This window comes from Genypterus blacodes, unplaced genomic scaffold (assembly GCF_046128005.1).
Source record: "Genypterus blacodes isolate CSIRO-AG114 ecotype Tasmania unplaced genomic scaffold, CSIRO-AGI_Gbla_v1 ptg000020l_1, whole genome shotgun sequence".
Taxonomy (NCBI): Eukaryota; Metazoa; Chordata; class Actinopteri; order Ophidiiformes; family Ophidiidae; genus Genypterus; species Genypterus blacodes.
In genome coordinates, this window is record NW_027466833.1 from 394648 (window position 1) to 413554 (window position 18907).

The window sequence follows — 18907 nt, forward strand, 5'->3', positions numbered from 1 at the left end:
AAACATCGGCGATAATAAAGTTTTCGAAGAATGCTGACGTTTGAAGGACACTAATCCCTTTATCTTCCTGGGTGCAGCTATCAGGGGAGCTTGTGTTAGCAGAGATAAACACACACACACTGTACTCCACTCAGTTTTCTTTAAAAGCAGATAACACAACTTGTTTAAAAGTGGACAGATGGCGTGCAAACACAAACGCAGGTCCATTCATTCTGTGAGGTCGACTAAGCTTGGATTTCACCCAACGGCCTCCGGGTGGCAGTAGGGATCAACCAGACAGAGAGGCTGTTCAGGGAAATTTACAAAAGCTCAAACTGTAAAGCAAATTCCTCACAATGCCCCTTCTCACATATTCACACACACACACACACACACGGCTGAGGAGTGAGGCTTTAATGACAAAAGGTGATCTGCGGGATGCACATCAACACAAGCAGGAGACATCTGTTACCATGGATACTGATGGATGCAGTTGTAATGTGAGCTAGAAGAGTTTATAATTCCTATAATCGTGGAACGTCAGAGTGTTTGGATGTGGAGGCTGCGGCTCGTGGCTCAGACGCTCACAGACGCTCTGATTCTGAACTAAAGTGGAGTCAGTGAGCCGGCGAGGACGCAACCTGCCAGACAGGTGTAATCACGTTATGATTGATGGTTTTGTCTCTTTCCCCACCTGTTTGATGGTGAAGTCGTTGATGAGGTGGTGGTTGTGTTCGTTCAGGTTGCAGTGCAGCGAGACGCAGTCGCTCTGGTAGAGCAGGTCCTGGAGGGTGTAGACGCGCTGAACACCCAGCGAGCGCTCCAAGCCGTCCTGGAGGTAGGGGTCGTAGAAGATCACGTTGAAGCCGAACGCCTTGGCCCGGATCGCCACCGCCTGGCCGGAACGACCTGAGGGAGGCGCCAGATCCCCGTTTTAAGGTTTAATGTTCCAAGTTTGAACCCTAAACATTCCCCTCCTGCAGTTAAACACCCAGAGGAGCTCACCGAAGCCGATGAGGCCGAGCGTCTCGCCCCGGATCCTGGCCGCGCCCGACGCCACCTCGCGGATCTGCTCCACGCTCTGGACCCGCGTGCCCTCCCGGAGAGCCTGGTAGAGCCAGGTGTTCCGCCGGTACAGGTTGAGGATGTGACAAAGTGTGGAGTCTGCCGTTTCCTCCACAGCGGCTGAGGGAATGTTACACACGGCGATGCCTGCAGACATGGAGCCGGGAAGGATTAATTTTAAAATATTGCTAATAATTATTCCAAAATGTCCTACTGACTTTTCATAATGATATCCATGCGTTACATACAGACCACTAAAGAGTTAAATGTGTTATTGATTTGCAGTGGGTTAAACAAGTACATCTGTGTATTTATTTTAAATTTATGTACATTTTTTATTATTCATGCACATATTTGCATCAATTTTTTTTCTTTCACATTTATTAATAATATATTTATTATTATTCATGTTATTTTCAAGTCATATTTCCCATTTGTAACTATTTGCTTTGCATTTGATTAGATGTTAGTCTCCCCTTGTGATATAATATAGACTTATTTATGAACATAATCATCACTATAGTTACCCTGCTGTGGTTGGTCTTTTGTATTTCCTCATGTAACCATGTAATTGAAAGCTTTGAGACTTTGTTTCTCTCATAACAAAGCAGCATTCTGCGTCTTTATCTCACCGAGTTCCCCGGCAGCCTTGATGTCGATGTTGTCGTAGCCGCTGCCGATGCGGATGATGATGCGGAGGGCCTTGAACTTCTCCAGGTCCTCCCTGGTCAGAGTGATGGTGTGGTACATCATCGCCCCCACCGCCTCATTCAGCACCTGAAGACGCAGGCAAGTTAAATACCATCATCATTATCATCCTCATCATCATCCTCCTCATCATCGTCACCATCGTTTAGGTTGAGCTGGTAAACAATCCCCCACTTGGAGAGCAACGTAAACACTTCTTAATTGTAATCATGTGGATTCATATAACGATTACATCATCACTATTGTAGCGAGTCATTAGCATCTCAGTGATGAAATTCAGATGATCTTCTATAATATTATGTATGAGCTACTTGTGATCAACATAAATGAGCCCACGCTCTCCTCCCCCATTGTGCCTGACCTGAGTTTATGATTGCTATTCTTCATCTAAATGCAAATGGCCTGTTTACGTGCGCTCTAAAGTAAGAGTGGTTGTGTATGTGTTTATAATGTCGGCTTGACAAAGGCGATTTTTGGCACAATCCATTCATTCTGCCTGGGTGCAAACAAGATTAGAGTGGAGACAGGCAGTGTGACAGCTGCTCACAGACCCACAAAGCATAACAAGTAGCCCCCAAAAGCAACCGCGGCTCAATAACATTTCAATTCACAACCTGCTAACTGCATTAACCTCCCAGAGACACACACACACCTGAATGTGACGCTTTACTGCAGGCAGATGGAGATTTAAGGTGGAATTACTGTTTTTACTTCTGGCTCGGCTCCACTTTGTTTGAATATTCATTTCTTCATTTCTTACAATGAGTGTTTGGAGTTTTTGTGTGTGTGTGTGTGTGTGTGTGTGTGTGTGTGTGTGTGTGTGCAGGAGCATATTTATGAGCAGTATTTAGACGTAAACAGATGTAAACATTGTTCTAAACATCAGGGGTTCATCGTGGTTTTCGGTTTCAAAAGTGCCAATTCAATGTTTGGACGGCTGCAAAATGAGCAAATAAAATCTAACACGCCGTCATAAACATCCGTCCAATTTACTATTTTTACACAAACACACAGACTCTCAGGGCCACAGAGGGAATGTGGGATACACACACACACACACACACACGCATACACAAGATACTTTTGGAAACTTTAACTGCCTACAAAAAGACAGCAGAGTTTCTCTTTATATGCTCGCTTGGTCTGTGAGTTTGTGTGTGTGTGTGTGTGTGTGTGTGTGTGTATAAATGCACCTTCTACACCTTCAGCTGTAACAGTTATAGCTGTGGGAACGCTGCCAAAGTGTGTATTCCCCGGCGAGCCCTGTGTGTGTGTGTGTGTGTGTGTGTGTGTGTGTATGTGTGCGTGTGTGTGTGTGTGTGTGCGGTGCATCTCACTGGACAGCGTTTGCCAGCAGGAATATAAAACAGGGCCATAAATAAAGAACAGTATTTATTTCACTTTTTCCTGTTTGGACCTGCAGCCTTCACTCTGACCTGAAGCTGACGTGTTTTATTGGAGAATAACATGAAAATGTCGCCTTTAATGGGATAAAGGCAGAAATCTGCATTTGTTATTGGTAAAATAAAGTTTCTTGTCATTCATTTAGCTCCTACAAAACACTGTAGGGACTTGTGTGTGTGTGTGGGTGTGTGTAGTGTGTTAGTCCAAACACTGGTACTGCTGCAAAAGGCATCCAGCTGGTTGTGTGATTCAAAGAGTCTCCGATCGGCCCCAGACAGTAAAGAAAGAACTATTTCAGTGCATTTGTATGAGCAGCATCCTCCTTCTTTTTTTTAACAAAGCTGCACTTCAGCAGGAGAGGAATTAGTCACTGATGAAACTATCAGACTTTAACCGGAGGAGCGAGACGAGTCAGTGGGCTGGAATATTACCAAGACGTAACCGCGGAAACACAGGAGGAGGAGGACCGACCGGGAGTCCTTCTGATGTCTTTTTAAAGTGTAAAGTCAATATAAAGTGAAGGTGAGTGCAGAGATAAAATGCCTCATGTCATTTTACTGACTGATCTAAAGAGAAAAGATATTTACTGTACAACAAACAATGAATGACAACGACAACAGGAACACGAGAGGTTAAAGTAGTGAGGAGAGAGGAGCTGCAGAGGAGAGAGGAGAGGGAGGAGGAGGTGTCCTTACCTTCTCGTGGATCTCCTGTGTGGACTGGGCGTCGCAGAAGGCCACGGTGGCCAGGTCTTTGAGGATGGGCATCTCCACCGTGCAGTCGCGCCCGTCCAGCAGCGCCACCAGGGGGCGTGGGTGCATAGGCCCGTTCATGATCTGAGGCCGGATACCTGCAGAGAGAGGGAGAGAGAGAGAGAGAGAGAGAGAAAGTTATAGACTAAATATTGGCACAACACACAGCTACACACACACAGCTACACACACACACACACACACACACACACGCCAGAAAGGAATCAATACGCCTCAGCTGGACTGACCCACTTTCTACTTTAAAGTACTACCATCATCTCCTTTACACTGGTCAATATATCACATTCACTCACACACACACACACACACACACACACGCTCCTGCTGTTATCCACATTGTTACCAGGCAACAGGTACTTTCACCCCATGAGGGCAGTGCTTCAATTATCTTATCACCCTACAGAAGCCAGCAGGCCTTCGATACATGCCTGTGCGTGTGTGTTTGTGTGTGTGAGTGTGTGTGTGTGTGTTTACGCGCCCTCTGTACAGTTTACAACATTAACACACAGCCGCTGCAGCTCCCCACCAGCAGCTCTTTAATAATGAAAGCCTCTTCTCTCTGCCTGGACACACACATGTGACCTGATGCATTCTGGCCGTCTTAACTCGTCTAAATCAGCGTCTAATAGATTCACCGATCGACTCCTCGGCTGCCATCCTGCGCCAAAACCGTCAACAAATACTAAACTAAGACAATCCTCAGCGTGGAGCGACAGGCAGGCTGAGCAGAGAGAGAGAGAGAGAGAGAGAGAGAGGGAGCAGAGACGGGAGAGGAGGGGAGTCGTCCACGCAGCTCCACTCTGGCTCCCTGCTGCCTGTTGTCATGGTGATTAGAGGATTTGGGCAGGATTATGAAATATTTTATTTAGTGGCATCTGCGCTGCTGGAGAGGACGAGCATGTTCAGTCTCTCTCTCATCTTTCCCTCGACAGTCTCTCTCTCTCTAACATATGTACTTTAAACAGGTCAAACGCCACAGACCAGGGAGGAAACCGTCAAAGTACGCATCCTAAAATCCTCCTCAATCCATCACCTCTTCTGTTTCAGACCCACACATCCATGTCAGTCAAACTATGCTCTTTTCGTGGGTTGTTTCATTTCTCTTGTTAGAGTCACTTTGCGTCATCATCATTTCACGCTGTCGCCATTCCAATCCTGCTTTTTTCCAAATTTCCTCCCCACTTTGTAATCTATTCACATCCATCTTCTCCCTCCATGACACATGATGTCATCACCCAGAGAGCGTCACACATGAGAGGCTCACACTGGTCCACAACATCCAGTGCAATTACCCTGAAAGACCACTAGGAGAAGAACTCGTCCTTCGTCCCATTGTGCACGTTTCTGCGTATCTGAAGGTAAACAAACAAACGTCTGATTCATTCAACGCACAACGTGACCTGGTGGCCTCTTGATGAATCCCTCCTGATGTCGTCTGCCATGTGTCATCATCATGTTTGTGTCAGACCGGCCTAGCAGATTTGTTTGCATTGTTCACAAACGCTCTGTCGGCTGGTAAACGTCTGAGCCGACGCGTTCTCCAGCAGGAACGCTTCTAATGAAACCCAGAAATGAATTTGTTCTTAGGCGCAGGATAAGATCAAATTCATCCGTGCGCATGTTTGATGAATGAGGCCCATTGTGTGTCTGTGTGTGTGTGTGTGTCTGTGCGTTCACTAAACACACTTGTGGCTCCGCAGCTCCTCGCACTCCTGCAGAGATCATTATTACACGCTGACCGAGAAAGAAAATACTTTGTCTTACTGCCACAAACAAGGAGACCTATTATCACTCAAACAGACAGAACCACGCTGAAACACACACACACACACACACACACACACACACACACACACACACACACACGCACACACACACGAGCAGAGAAAAGGCAGCATCACTTGTCAGAACGAGGTCAAGATGCAGTTGATTAATTATTTCCTGCTGGCTAATAGCCTTTCTGCAGCCTAATAAGGCAGAACGTGGCACTGCACTAAATACATGATGAATCTGTGGCTAATTAACTGCTAACAAGGCTCTTAATGAGGGCTGTAATGACTCAGATACCTGGCCAGTGATTTGGAGGAGCTCAGTGCGTTTGGGCGTTTTCTCTGAGTCGCTCAGGCAGAGGAAACGATCCACACATCACACTGAGTTCACCGTGTTTACCCTCCGTGAGTAAATACGTTCACTAAGCTCGGATAATGTCCCGTGTTTGTAATTGTAACGGAGAGAGAAAGTGCAGAAGACTCACAAAGGCAAAGCCGACTGCACGCCACATTGTAATCACACACACACGCACGCACGCTCTTAGCCAGCTGTTTCCACTGACCAGCCCCTGGCCCCCCGCCTCCCCGGGGACCCTTCATCAGGACCCAGTTAATGAGTTTTCGGGTCGCTCTCGTCTCGCGCAACCAGACGGATCGCCACGTCGTGTTTCCACGGCGCCGGCTCAGGAGAACGGCTGGCTGAACCCAATATCATTCTGTTCAAAGTCACCGTACTGTAACAAACTGCACCAAGCTGTGTTCTTTAAGTCTGCCAATGTTATTCACAATCATAATGACGGCAAATTAAACTCCTGCAATAATGTACGAACACGGATTTCGCACAGGAAGCACGAGGTCACGTTGACTTAGAACTGTCCGAGTCTGGACCTGGTTACTCAAAATCAAATGTAAGGAAATATCTGCCTTAGATCGTGTTTCAGGTCACTAATTGCTGGTTGTGCAGATGCAACAGATTCCAATATAATATGGATTTTCCCCATGCAAAGGAATCTCATAAGACCTAAGAACTAGACTAGACTCATCAGGGCGTCTAAAGTTAACGTAGACTCATACAGACACATGAGTGGACCTCAGGCTTTGTCGTGTTGTAGCTGAGCAGAGGCACTGCGGTCAAAGCTGTTGGTGGGAGATAGTTGGCGTGTTCTTAGAACGGCGACATGACGGCTGCAGGACTTTGTCTTTACGTATCAGCCTGGTAGTTCAGCTGTACATTCACAATATCCTTACGAATCTTACAAAAGTCTCATCAAAACTCTCCTCAATAAATGTGAATCGTCGCCCTCTAGCTGCAAACGCATTTAACTCCAATTAAAAGTGCGTACTCTCCTTCCAAGCGCAACGCGATCAAGGAATTCTGGATCTTTCCCCGGATTCTGCGAGGCGTTAATTCTGCAGCGCCTTTCAACCGAGAGAGAAGGAGCCGAGCGAGCGGGAGGCAGAGAGTGATGAAGCAGAATCCATTAGTCAGCCACTGTGTGAGGCTTACCCCAGTGATCCACATCCAGCGAGGTAGCTGAGGGTGGCACCAACCCTCGCCACTGATCACACAGCAGCTGGCAGTGTTCGTACGCCAGCAATCTGGCATCAAGAACGGATTGAGCCTCCTGGGTGATCTGTTTTACAGCTGCTCCTATAGAGAGCGCTTCACACTTTCACTCTGCATTCAGGCCGCTCGCTCTCTCTCGTCTCCGCCGCTCCATTTCTACTGGCGTTTCTTCACTTCTCTTCCTTTTCCTTGCGTCTTCCCGCTACCTCTACGTTAATGCCAGTCTCCCTCTCCAGCTGGATCGGAACCAGTTTGGGGATTTTGGCCGCTCTTACACTGCCCCACCCTGCCAGCCAGCCAGCCAGCCAGCCAGCCAGCCAGCCAGGCCGTGAACCCGGACTATAGGAAATGAAAGCAAAAGGTGGAAAACACCCCTGTCCAAATAAGAGTAAAGCAAGATCACATTCCCTCTCCACAGCAGACAAAACATTAGACTCACACTTAAAGGAGACAGGAATGGATCAAGGCTCCTCACAGCTGCTTCATAAGAGCCTATTTGCTCAAGCGTACACTTCCACTAGAGCTAGAGACAACGTGGTTTACGTTAGGCGGTAGGACATGTTTGGTTGATGCGCTCTTAGATGGAGATCCAAGCTGCTGGTGCCAATCTCCTGTTATTGTACCCAAAGTATTTCTCATAGCACGGCAGCCACCGTTTTTCTTTACGCCAGCCAGTATTAAAGAAACAAACCCAGCTTGGCTAACTGCTCAAATGCAAACACACTGTTGAGAGCGACGCCGCCCGAGCCGGGGAACGACCTCATCCGGCGGTAGGTCTGCGGAGGTTACGAGCTAGGAGGGAAGCTCCGGTGGAAGAGGCTTGATAGTGAGCTTTGGCCAACGCTAATCACAATCTGGACGATTCTCCGCCGAGCATGAAAACTTTTGGCAGAGCCGGCAGGAGCATTCTCAAGCCGCAAATGGATTACAGATGTTCCACGCTAAAGAGCCTTCTTGGATCCTGACAACAGAACGAGATGTGATCTTTTTTAAAACGTAAAAAAAAGAAGCAGCATCGGTCTAAATACGTCTGGACTGAATACGATCTGCAGTCTGACTCTCTGGTTTGAAGGAGCTGATGTGAACAGGCAGCTCAGAGCGCTCAGCTGTCAGACTGTGCAGGCTCACAGAGAGAGATGAAGCATTTCCTAAATGGAGCGCAAACAATCAATGAAACAAAACAAACCTACCCTCAAAAACCTGTATTTCCACCTTGGTGTTTGTAACTGGAGCTTCATACCTGCATTTACAGAGGTGACACAGCATCAATGATCTTTATCTCTCTGTAACCTGGAGCCCGGAGCCTCCGCTGGCCCGGCGGCGCTAACAGATCCTGCGGTTTCATGGCTTTCCAACGTGCCTTGGTTGGGTTACAAAGACAATTTCATTTGGAAGTGAATCCACTCCTCCTGGATTTACTGTACTTGTGGGCTGTTTGTGAGGCTGCCACAGACAGACAGTGGCTCTGAGGGCTAAACGCTCCACTTTGGGGACTCCAGAGTTGTATTAGCTTACCTGCACCATTGTCGTTTCCTGAATAATTACACTGTGTGCTGCGCCATCTCCAATCTCTGTAATCGCCTTCCTCAAACAGTTTAGTATCCAGCGAGACTCTGTAGCGCCTCTCCTCTCTATCCTCGGCTCATTTTCTTAGTGACATCATCATTAGGTCACTCCTATTAGTCAACTGTTGCCTCCTCAGAACCCGGCTCACTTCACTTTCCCTTTGTCCTCTTTCGCTCCGTTTCCCTTTTCTTTCCCGTACTTGTGTGTGAAAGGCCACAGCCCAAAATTACTCAGACCTGTGTGACACACTCACACTCGTCCGTCCGTGGAACATTCATCTGAAAAAACAAAAGGAAGTGAGGAAGATTTTCCATGGCAAGGTGATGTCAAGGCCACGGCGGTCAGCGAGTTCACAGCAGAGAGAACTACTCCACTTCTCTGGAGTTGACACGGCGCCAAAATGGGCTCAATGGGCTTAGGACCAACAGCTGGTTGTGGTTACCTAGCAACTCCCAAGCTGGGGGCCTCGACGACGGGATAGGCCAAGTAATACAGAAGGGGTGGGGGGGGGGGACTCTCTTTGGATGAGCTGATAAACCAACAGGGTTTCTTAAGGCAGGAGGGAGGAGAACGTCTACACTAAGTTAGACATTTATTACATACCAACGGTTGCTTCCGAGTGTTTCTTATGATGTTCTACCCTAAAACATCTGGATTTTTTCATTACTTGCTATCCTACAGTAACTTCTGGTTGCCATCTCACGTCAGTTCTCGAAATATGTAGCCTGCACAAGTCATACCCTTCCTCATCGTTCCATTAGGCTCCATTCTCTCTAGAACGCTATGGATGACTTTTGTTTGCCGTGAAATGAAACAACTTGCAACATTCCACCCAACCTGGCAACCTGCAGCCGGACCGAGGGGTCAGGGGAGGCGTGTCCCGGCATGAGCGGCGCAGTCAGACAGACAGGGAGGTTTTTCTTTGGCATTTTCCAAGGGAGACGTCAGGGCAGCGGAACACAAACAGGCCAACACAGCTCAGCAGACACACACACACACACACAAAAACACACAGAAACAAGAGTTTGGCCGCAGTTACTGTACTTTCACACACAACCCACAGACGTTAACCATTAACAATCACACTACGGTTACAATGGATGTCACACATATTGTGGAATCAAATGCTCAAATGCTCTCAGCTCATTTCAGAGGACGCTCACTCACACACACATGAAACACAACTTACACACTCTAGGTACAACATGCTGATAACTACTAAGTGTGTTTTGTTCAGAGTGTGTGTTTATGTCCCCTGGCATCTTTGCAGAAAGGTGTGGGGGGTGTTTCTATCTTCAAGCCCCCTCTGGACCCTATCAGTGCCCACCCAGACCCACCAAACCTCCAAAACCTCCCCGGCTCTTTTCTTGTTCCACTATGAGGAACAACAAAGACCCTGTTTGTACTCCCTCTCCCCCCCCACCTCCCCCAAACTTATCACCACCCAAACATCCAGCCAAGAGGGGTGAGGGAGGGAGAGAGAGGGGGAGAGAGAGGGGGGGCACCCAGACAGAAAGGAGAGAAATGGAGAGAAACTACAAGTGGCACAGGAAAATGTGCGTCTAAACTAAAGTGGTTTGTTCGCCTGTAGCGATGAACGTATGTGTGAATTTGCACTAACCGGAAACAGATTTGCTTTGTGAAGTTGTGAGCCGGCGTAATTCTGTGTTTTCAGAGCGAATACGAGTCGTGTTAGCTCGATAGCGCGCTAGTTAGCTTGCTAAGCAGCAGTTTTGCAAAGTTTATGTGATATTAGCCGAAATATTTTGTGACACGCGTACAAAGAGTCTCAAAAAGGTATTATCTAAAATATGTGCCTGAAAGAAAAGTGTGATTTGTTTGTATTTAATATTTATTTGATCATTGAAGGAACCCACCGCCATTTTAGCTAGAAAGTTTCTTTGTGATTAGCTCCTCCCTTTCCGCTGTGCGTTGCATTGTGGGAAAATAGTGTCCGTTAATTGTTCCAAAGTTGAATATGCTATTAGCTACTTAGTAAAATAAACAGTTAGAATCCCTGTTTTATGCATTTGTGAGCCGCTGACGACGACACAAAGAGGAAATGAGACACAAATTCATGTCTTTGCTCCCGATGTGACTCGCAGCTCTGCAGTCCAGACAAAAGCACTCGTCACTGTAGATGGTTGATGTCAGCACCAGCGAGTGTGTGAATGTGTGAGTGTGTGTGTGTGTGTGTGTGTGTGAGTGGGTGAGTGTGTGTGTGTGAGTGTGTGAGTGTGTGAGGGACGATGCAAACTGCTGCAAATGATGAATGAATCAGATGATGTCAGATGTTAAATTGCATTATTGACTGATGAATTTAAAGCCTAATCCCACTGATTCATCAGGTCTGGTAGTGATCACTGCTGTGGAGACAGTGTTTCTCCCGCTCACACATATTAACTCCATCCATGTTTAAACACGTCTGACAGACGCTCAGTATGAAAGCGGCTTCACTCCGTCTCTCTGTGACCTTAAGCCTTTAAACAACAACCATCTGATCTCAGTGAACCTCCTCATGCTGCCGGGCAGAGTTGCAAGGAAACAGTGACGCACTCAGAGGGGTACTTGCCTTCACGCTCGCGCGCACACACACACACACACACGCACATTAGGGGGTAAACACACTGTTTTCATGACACACTTCATTGCAAAAACATAAGAGGCTCATTAGCCTTAAAGCCGCCGCCCCCCCCACCCCCCAGAATTCTTACCATCACACACGACACCCCTTTATTATTATCATCGTGGATGAGTACATGCATGCGCGCACACACACAAATACACACACACACACACACACAATGGACCACATGAAACATGCTCCTTGCCTGGGAAATGTTGTCTCCACATTCTTCAAATCGGGGGGCTGCACATGTCAGAGGCAAAGTGGTGGAGAGGGAAAATAAGTGGGCATTTGTGGGTAGGGGGGGGGATTGGGGTAGGGGGGGTTCTCAAACAGTTTAGCCCCGGGGGGTTATCCTCTCCTCTCCTCCTCCTCCCTCTCTCTCTTTTCCCTGTCCTCCTTCTCTCTCTCTCTCTCTTTTCTCCCACAGCTCGTTTCCAAATCTCCGTCACCTCACCCCCAGCAGCTCCATTTCTTCTTCCAAAACGATGTCACCCTTGAAGGAGGGAGGGTTGGGGAAGGGGGGGGGGGGGGGGGGGGGGGGAGAGAGAGAAAAATGGAAGGTGTCCCTGGGGAGGGCGGGCAGGCGCAGGCGGGGGCGCAGCAGGGGTGATCAAGAGCTACGACCGTCACCCTCGTATGGCAGCGCGGCGCCTTCAACTCCTTTTTATCTCCAAGAGGGGAGGAAGAAAAAAAATTGGATCCCTATTTGTCTTCAGCCGCTGCTCGCTCGCTCGCTCGCCTCTCGCCTCTCGCTCGTCCACTTCTCTGAGCTCTCGCCTCTTTCCGCCTCTTCAGCCAGATCACTTGTATCTTTTCTCCTCAGCTTTCTTTGCCCCTGCTCTCTCTCTCTCTCTCTCTCTCTCTCTCTCTCTCGCTCTCTCGCCCTCGCTCTCTCTCTTCACGCCAGGTTTGGGGCTATTCATCCACACGTCAGGCTCCCTCCGTCAGCCTTTTGTTGCGAGTCACAGCGAGAGAGAGAGAGAGAGAGAGAGAGAGAGAAACAGAGAGAGATAGAGAGGGAGAAGGAGGAGGAGGAGGAGGAGGAGGAGGGGGGAGAAATGGAAAAGACGAAAAGACAGAGAAAACAAATGGTGCCACTGCTGTAGAGGGAGTGAGAGAGAGAGAGAGAGGAAAAGGGGAGGCAAATAAAAGAGAAGGGGAGAGAGAAAAAATCCTGGTGGCGCACAAGTCAAAGCGAGCGGTGCAGCGCTCCTGGCACACGTTCGACTCCCTCTTCCATTCCCTCCAAACCTTCCCTCTTGCTCAACATATTTTCCTCCCCTCTCTCTTCTCCCCTCCCTTGGTTTAACCCACCCCTCTCCCTCCCTCCCTCCCTCCCTCCCTCTCTCCCTCGGTCTCTTTCTGTTTTATTATTTGTGGTCCGGCCTTCGTGGTGTTTTAAGACCGCCAGCCCCCTTTTCCCCTTCTCGCCTCTGCTCTCACTGTGTGTGTGTGTGTGTGTGTGACCGTTTCCCTCCCCTCCCTCGTCTCTCGGAGGACAAACAGATTGATTTGGCCATCCGGCACCATTACGTTTCATCATTTCTGAGCTTCAAACGTGAGAATGTTGCACAGCGATGACATCAATACCTGTCAGCGCTGCACAAAGGAGACACATTTAAATGTAACACAGGTAATCACTGAGGGCACACACACACACACACACACACACACACACACACACACACACACACGCACGCAAGCACACGCACAGAGGGAAAGTTATGTTACACTACATTCATCCTTGTAGTGGCCAGGTAGAAACTCAGATCTGCTGCTTAGTGCCTTGCTCAAGGGCAATGGCAATGAAGAATTCACCTGGCACACAGGGTTTAAATGGCAGGAGAAAACAGGAAACCCACTCAGACACACAAAGGGCACAGGATTTGAACCCAGGACCTTCTGGTGTGTGTGCGTTTCCATCCATCAAGTGAATATTCAACACTGCAAAATTAAATATTGATGGCGGGTGCATAAGAATAGTTGGGAGGGAACCAAGGCAACCACAGACTATCCAGACAGCCACTCCACCCCCCAGCCCCACTGTGCACACTGAGGTTTCCGCCGAAACAAGGAACTAACAGATTAGGATCGACTGCCTCGCTCATCTAACAAGAAGCCTCATAAGTACGAGACACATTCACATGATTAGCAGATGAAGACATCTGCCTCTTCCTCATCATGTGTAGTCAAGTGTTGGGCGATCAATGCACATTTCAATCCAATTACAATATCAAGTTTCTGCCTCAATCAGAGTACAATCACAGTTTTAAACGGAGGGAGCAAACTGCTACCCAGAGCACAGACACTCAATGTTAGCTTACTATTAAAACTCTTGGAACCAAACTACTGCATCTGAATTTGTGTCCAAACGTCCTCGGATCAGGACGGTCACGCTGATCGTCAGGGGAGAAAATCTGTCTGGCAATATCAGGGCTTTGCAAAATGTCTGTCTGAGCTGTGGACATCTGAACGATCGTGCAGCCTCACAGGTCACAGTGACAATTTGGCGTGACGGCGCAGGAAAACTGGACAGGAAACCTTCAGCGGATCACTTTGTCCTGATCCTCGTCCCCCAGAATTCACTGTGATCCGTCAAGTCAAGGACAAAGACAAACCGCAGTCTATTCTGCTTATCTGAGGTGATGAATGAATGAAGACACTTCGTCTCACAACACGCTACACGCCTTACAGCGCGCCGCCGTACGCATCAGAGTGAACGACGCGTAGTCCTAAACTCAGCAGCAGCGTGGACTTTAAATGGATCCATTGAGGAGGTTTGGTTACAACGTGTAACCAGAGCCCACAAACCAGAGCCCAGAGTAAAGAGCCTCATAAAGCCTCATTCATGAAACCAGAAGCACCCACTGTATAATTTGACCCCTAAAATTCACCATCCCATCTGCCTCCTGTGATCTACAGGGTGAGCCGCTGCCAGAGAGAGAGAGGGAGGGGGGAGAGAGAGAGAGAGAGAGGGGGAGAGAAAGAGAGGGAGAGAGCGAGTGAGAACGAGAGAGAGGGGGAGAGAGAGTGAGAAAAAGACAGAGAGAGAGAGAGAGAGAGGGAGAGACAGAATGTAAGAGAGAGGGAGAGAGGGAGAGGGAGAGGGAGAGAGCACAGCTGCAGGTGGAGAGCAGATGTTGACAATTTTTTTTATTTAGGGGAGGAGATCGCAGCACATAAATTCTTGCTCTCCCATTCATGCGCCGTCTGTCCACCCCTCCGTCCCTCCACCTCTCCAACACCATCATCACTCTCCACCTCAACCTCTATTCAGCCAACTGGCCCGCTTAGAGAGCGAGAGAGAGAAAGAGAGAGAGAGAGAGAGAGAGAGAGAGAGAGAGAGAGAGAGAGAGAGAGAGAGAGAAAAGAGGTGAAAAAGAGAGAGATGGAGGCGAAAGGCGTTGCTTATTACACCCGTCATGATGCCAGTGATTTGGATATATGACTATGAACAGAACACACACACACACAATCCAACAACACACACCCATGCGGCATTCTTTCCCATGTGACGGAGATAACAACACAAAACATGAGCAAAGCCTTTAAACACAAAGGTCTCACTGGAGCTCAAAAACTTAATTAGATAGTAATGATCTCATGACGATGATGAGGTAGATTCACACACTGAACATAACGACCTGCACACTCAGACTTGATCAAGTATAAAACCACATATAGACATGTTCGTCATATGTGTACAGCCTGATGAAGATCGTCTGATATGATTTAAGTGCCACAAAGTAAACTTCCTGAGGATGTGAGCTTTGGCACAGGGACGCGTGTGCGGAGCATCAAGCCGCTCTTCATCAGAAAGCTTTTAGCTCAGGAGGAAACGCTGGAACATCACTTCACTCGTGTCTCACACCAGAGGAGGAGGAGGACGCCTCGCTTGTCTGAGCCAGAAATCTGTGGCTGCTGACACCAAACTGCTGAAGGGTCACAGACGCAGAGGAGAGAATCCGTCAACAAGGAGAGGGAAGGATGATGGACGGGAGAATGTTTTTCAATTCAAATGAAAATGTACTCGAGCTAAATCACATACGGTACATAATTATTGAGTCTTAATCTCTTGTAGAACTAAAGACTTTCAATTCAAATATTTCAGAACGACACCAAGCCAAACTTTACGTATGAGACCCTGAACACACCACTGACTCAACTCATCATCCACCTGAGAGGAGAGGAGAGGAGAGGAGAGGAGAGAAGAGGAAGAGGAGAGGAAGAGGGAGTCAGAACTTCAGCTTCTCTTTTCCTTTTCTCTGCCTTTTCTTCTCTTCTTTGAGCAGAAACTGTTTGAGCTTGTGACCTCTTCTGTCTGTCCTTCCTTCACTTCTGAAGGAGGCATTAATCGCTCGGACTCTCTTTGTGAGGAAGCAGCAGCAGCAGCAGCAGCAGCAGCAGCAGCAGCAGCAGCTCTTCCCTCTTTGCCTTTCAGGGACCAGTGAGTCACTCAGTCACTCCACTGCTGAGCTGAGCTGAGCTGAGTCTCATTCACGCTGACCGACCATGTGGAGTAAAGATACAAGGACAGACTGAATATAAGAAGAGGAAGAATCTACAAGAATTAAATAAAACATTTCTAGAATTTTCCTTAAATTTTCTATTTTTCTTTTGACTTTCTTTAAAGTTATAAAAATGTAAACAATCAATTACGAAATCTGAGACATTTTGCCGTATTTATTTTCTTCTATTTTCTGTACTTTAAAAAAAAAATTCAGTTTCTGGAATGATGAATTTCTTTTGACCTGCTTCTTTTTAAAATTGTCGTCTTTTACGGTGCAGCTTTTATTTTCAGCCCGATTCAATGAGACGGAACGCTGAGGAGAGAACGACTCCAGACAGTTTGACTTTGCACATTAATCCTTTAGGGGAAATTTGACGAATCATTTTCCATTTCTCCTGCACGAATCATTTGCATATGTGGCACAATGATCCTTCATTCATTCATGTCTGTGGGCCGACGCCCCCCCGCCCCCCCCGCCCCTGCATCTGCACGTACGGGTTTGAACGCACCTCTGTCTCTCCACTCCTACCCCACCCTGGCGCCTCTATTTCACCTCTCTCACTCCTCTCTTCATGCCCCTCCATTTTGTTGGGTTAAGCTGGTTCCAGTCATCTTCCATCTTCACATCAGTTTCTTCACTTTCCTGCAGTCGGGCTCAAACCCGCAACCACAGACATGAGCGAATGTGCTGAGCAGGGTATGGAGTTTGTTTAGAAACATATTTCTCCCATTACCACTTAAACGTCTCTCCTCCCCCCCTCCATCAGGTTTGGAGAATATCGGCACACACACAGAGAGAGGGCGAGAGAGAGAGAGAGAGAGAGAGAGAGAGAGAGAGAGATTTTATACTATCATTAGAGAAAAAAGAAGATCACTGACCCCAATGTTAAGAGGAACATCTGTTGGGAAGAGGAACTCTGCACCCTTGCCACCTGCCAGCACCAGTTCACACATGCTTGTATACACACACACACACACACACACACACACACACACTCACACACAGTCCTACAAATACAGGCAGGCTGTGCATCTGTGAATGCAGTGAACAGAATCCCCCTGAGAGTTAAGGAAGCAGCAGGCTTTACCTGTTAGATACCAACAATTAATATGAAGCCTGACGTCTATCACGTATTTTGGTGAATTCATTCATTCAGTCTCAGGGTCTCAGTGGTGGTAAAAGATTCCCTCAGATCACGATGAAAACTGTGAGTGAACAGCGTTAAAATAAAAAATTTAGGAGCATCAGACGAGATTAAGGCCAAACTTTGACCGTCACAAAGTCTGGATGTTAGTTTCCTCTCTATGCTGAGTCCAAGGTTGACTGACAGCTGCTCCCGCCCGCTTTCCCCTCCCCCGCTCTGAATCATCACCAGTAGTGCCATCTCTCCCTCCCTCCCTCCCTCCCTCCCTCTCTCTCTCTCCCCCGCTTGCTTAATCCCATACTAGCTCCAAACCGCAGCCTGTGGCTTTGACCCGGACACTGTTAATAGATAATCGTCCATCTCCTGACCTGATATGTCAGTGTCCTCCCCCATAATCACTCCTGGGCTCAAACAGTAGGAAAAATTTGGACTTGTGTGTCACAGAGAACAGGCTGACCTGTGTTGGCATCAGGTCACCTGGCCGGAGTCCAAGGACGTGAGCCAACACGCTCCACAGGGTGGAAGTGAAGGAGTGGAAATCCCACGCTGCCTTATATGGTGATTATTTGTGAGTGGGGGTTGGGAGCGATTCCTACTGAGCCGTACATAGACGGGGGTTTGCTTGAGGGTTTTCCATGGTGCACAGAGGTGGGGGTGTGCCGTCTGTATTTACATGAAAGAAATTCATCCTGGTTGTGGGTGCGACTCGCCGGTGTAATTAATGAATTGTCAGAGGTTGTCGTTATATCAGGAGGAATCATAAGCTCCCAACTAATTGGATTTTGTGGAATAGGAGCCCATTATGTAGCATTGCTGCTGTTTCAGCACAATTTCTCGACATGACAAAATATAATAAGAAATTATTGTTGAGGGATGAACCATTTTATTGGTCAAAATTTTTTCCAAAATGTTACCAAGCCCAGCTAATTATCATCTCTCTCCCAAACAAAGATGGAGAATTAATATTACAAATGAAGACTTTTTGTCTCGCTGCATTATCTCAGCCAAACGTGCACGTCCAAACTAAATGTGCAGCGTTCGATCATAATGGAGCGACCCTTTAACCAGACGAAAATCTGTCTTCAATTTGCACCAAAATCCATGTTGCCTAGCAACAATTTAGGAATATGCTTTCCGAGCAGCTTTGTGGCCCTGTCTGTCCATTAACAGATGAAATTACTAAAGCAACAAATGTCAGCCAAATGCAAATGAGGTCTGATCTGCTGACTGTGTGTGTGTGTGTGTGTGTGTGTGTGTGTGTGTACATGCACTGTACTGTCCGTGGTCAAATGGAAAACAAAAATCCCTTGTAAAGCCCCTGTGTGTCCCAGCAGGAGCCTGGTTTTACAAACACTAACATTTGCTGTCTAGAGCCAAAATAATCACAAAGGTGCACAACAACGCTCACAGTTCTTTGCTCGCCGGCTGCCCTGACCCCCATTATGTCCACTGCAGGCTTCAGTGCAGAGGTCCACAGGTCTGCAGAGAATCAGAGTATCTGTGGATTAGTGCAGCGGTGGAAATGGAGGATCTGATGGATTAAGAGTCTCCTCTCATTACACGCAGAGTAGAAAATGACACAATCACACACTGGCCATCAGCACTGTAATTCGATTTGATCCGTCCAGTGATGCTACTAGTCAGCCTGGAGTGAGCGCCATGATGAAGCTGAACATGTGACAGTCATACTAGCATCAAGCAGCCGGTGAAAAAAGAGTGTTAAGTGCATTCATTAAAATTTAAGCAGAAATAGCCTTGACTCATTTAGTTCATCAGGAAAGGGATGATTTTC

At 47.6% G+C, this 18907-nt stretch overlaps 1 protein-coding gene across 6 annotated transcripts in view; it reads right to left on the reverse strand.

Annotated features, from left to right (window-relative positions):
* The window catches only part of ctbp2a (C-terminal binding protein 2a), a 53677-nt gene that overhangs the window by 3533 nt on the left and 31237 nt on the right, over window positions 1–18907 (reverse strand). For 4 of the 6 annotated variants that reach the window (XM_076141747.1, XM_076141752.1, XM_076141751.1 and 1 more), the window contains 4 exons: window positions 3852–4006; window positions 1677–1821; window positions 985–1191; window positions 674–888 (listed from right to left, as the gene is read on the reverse strand). In XM_076141747.1, coding sequence (XP_075997862.1) covers window positions 674–888; window positions 985–1191; window positions 1677–1821; window positions 3852–4006 — 722 coding nt within the window. Of the gene's footprint in view, window positions 1–673; window positions 889–984; window positions 1192–1676; window positions 1822–3851; window positions 4007–17343; window positions 17362–18907 lie in introns of all 6 variants that reach the window. The other 2 variants (XM_076141749.1, XM_076141750.1) reach the window with 1 other exon arrangement.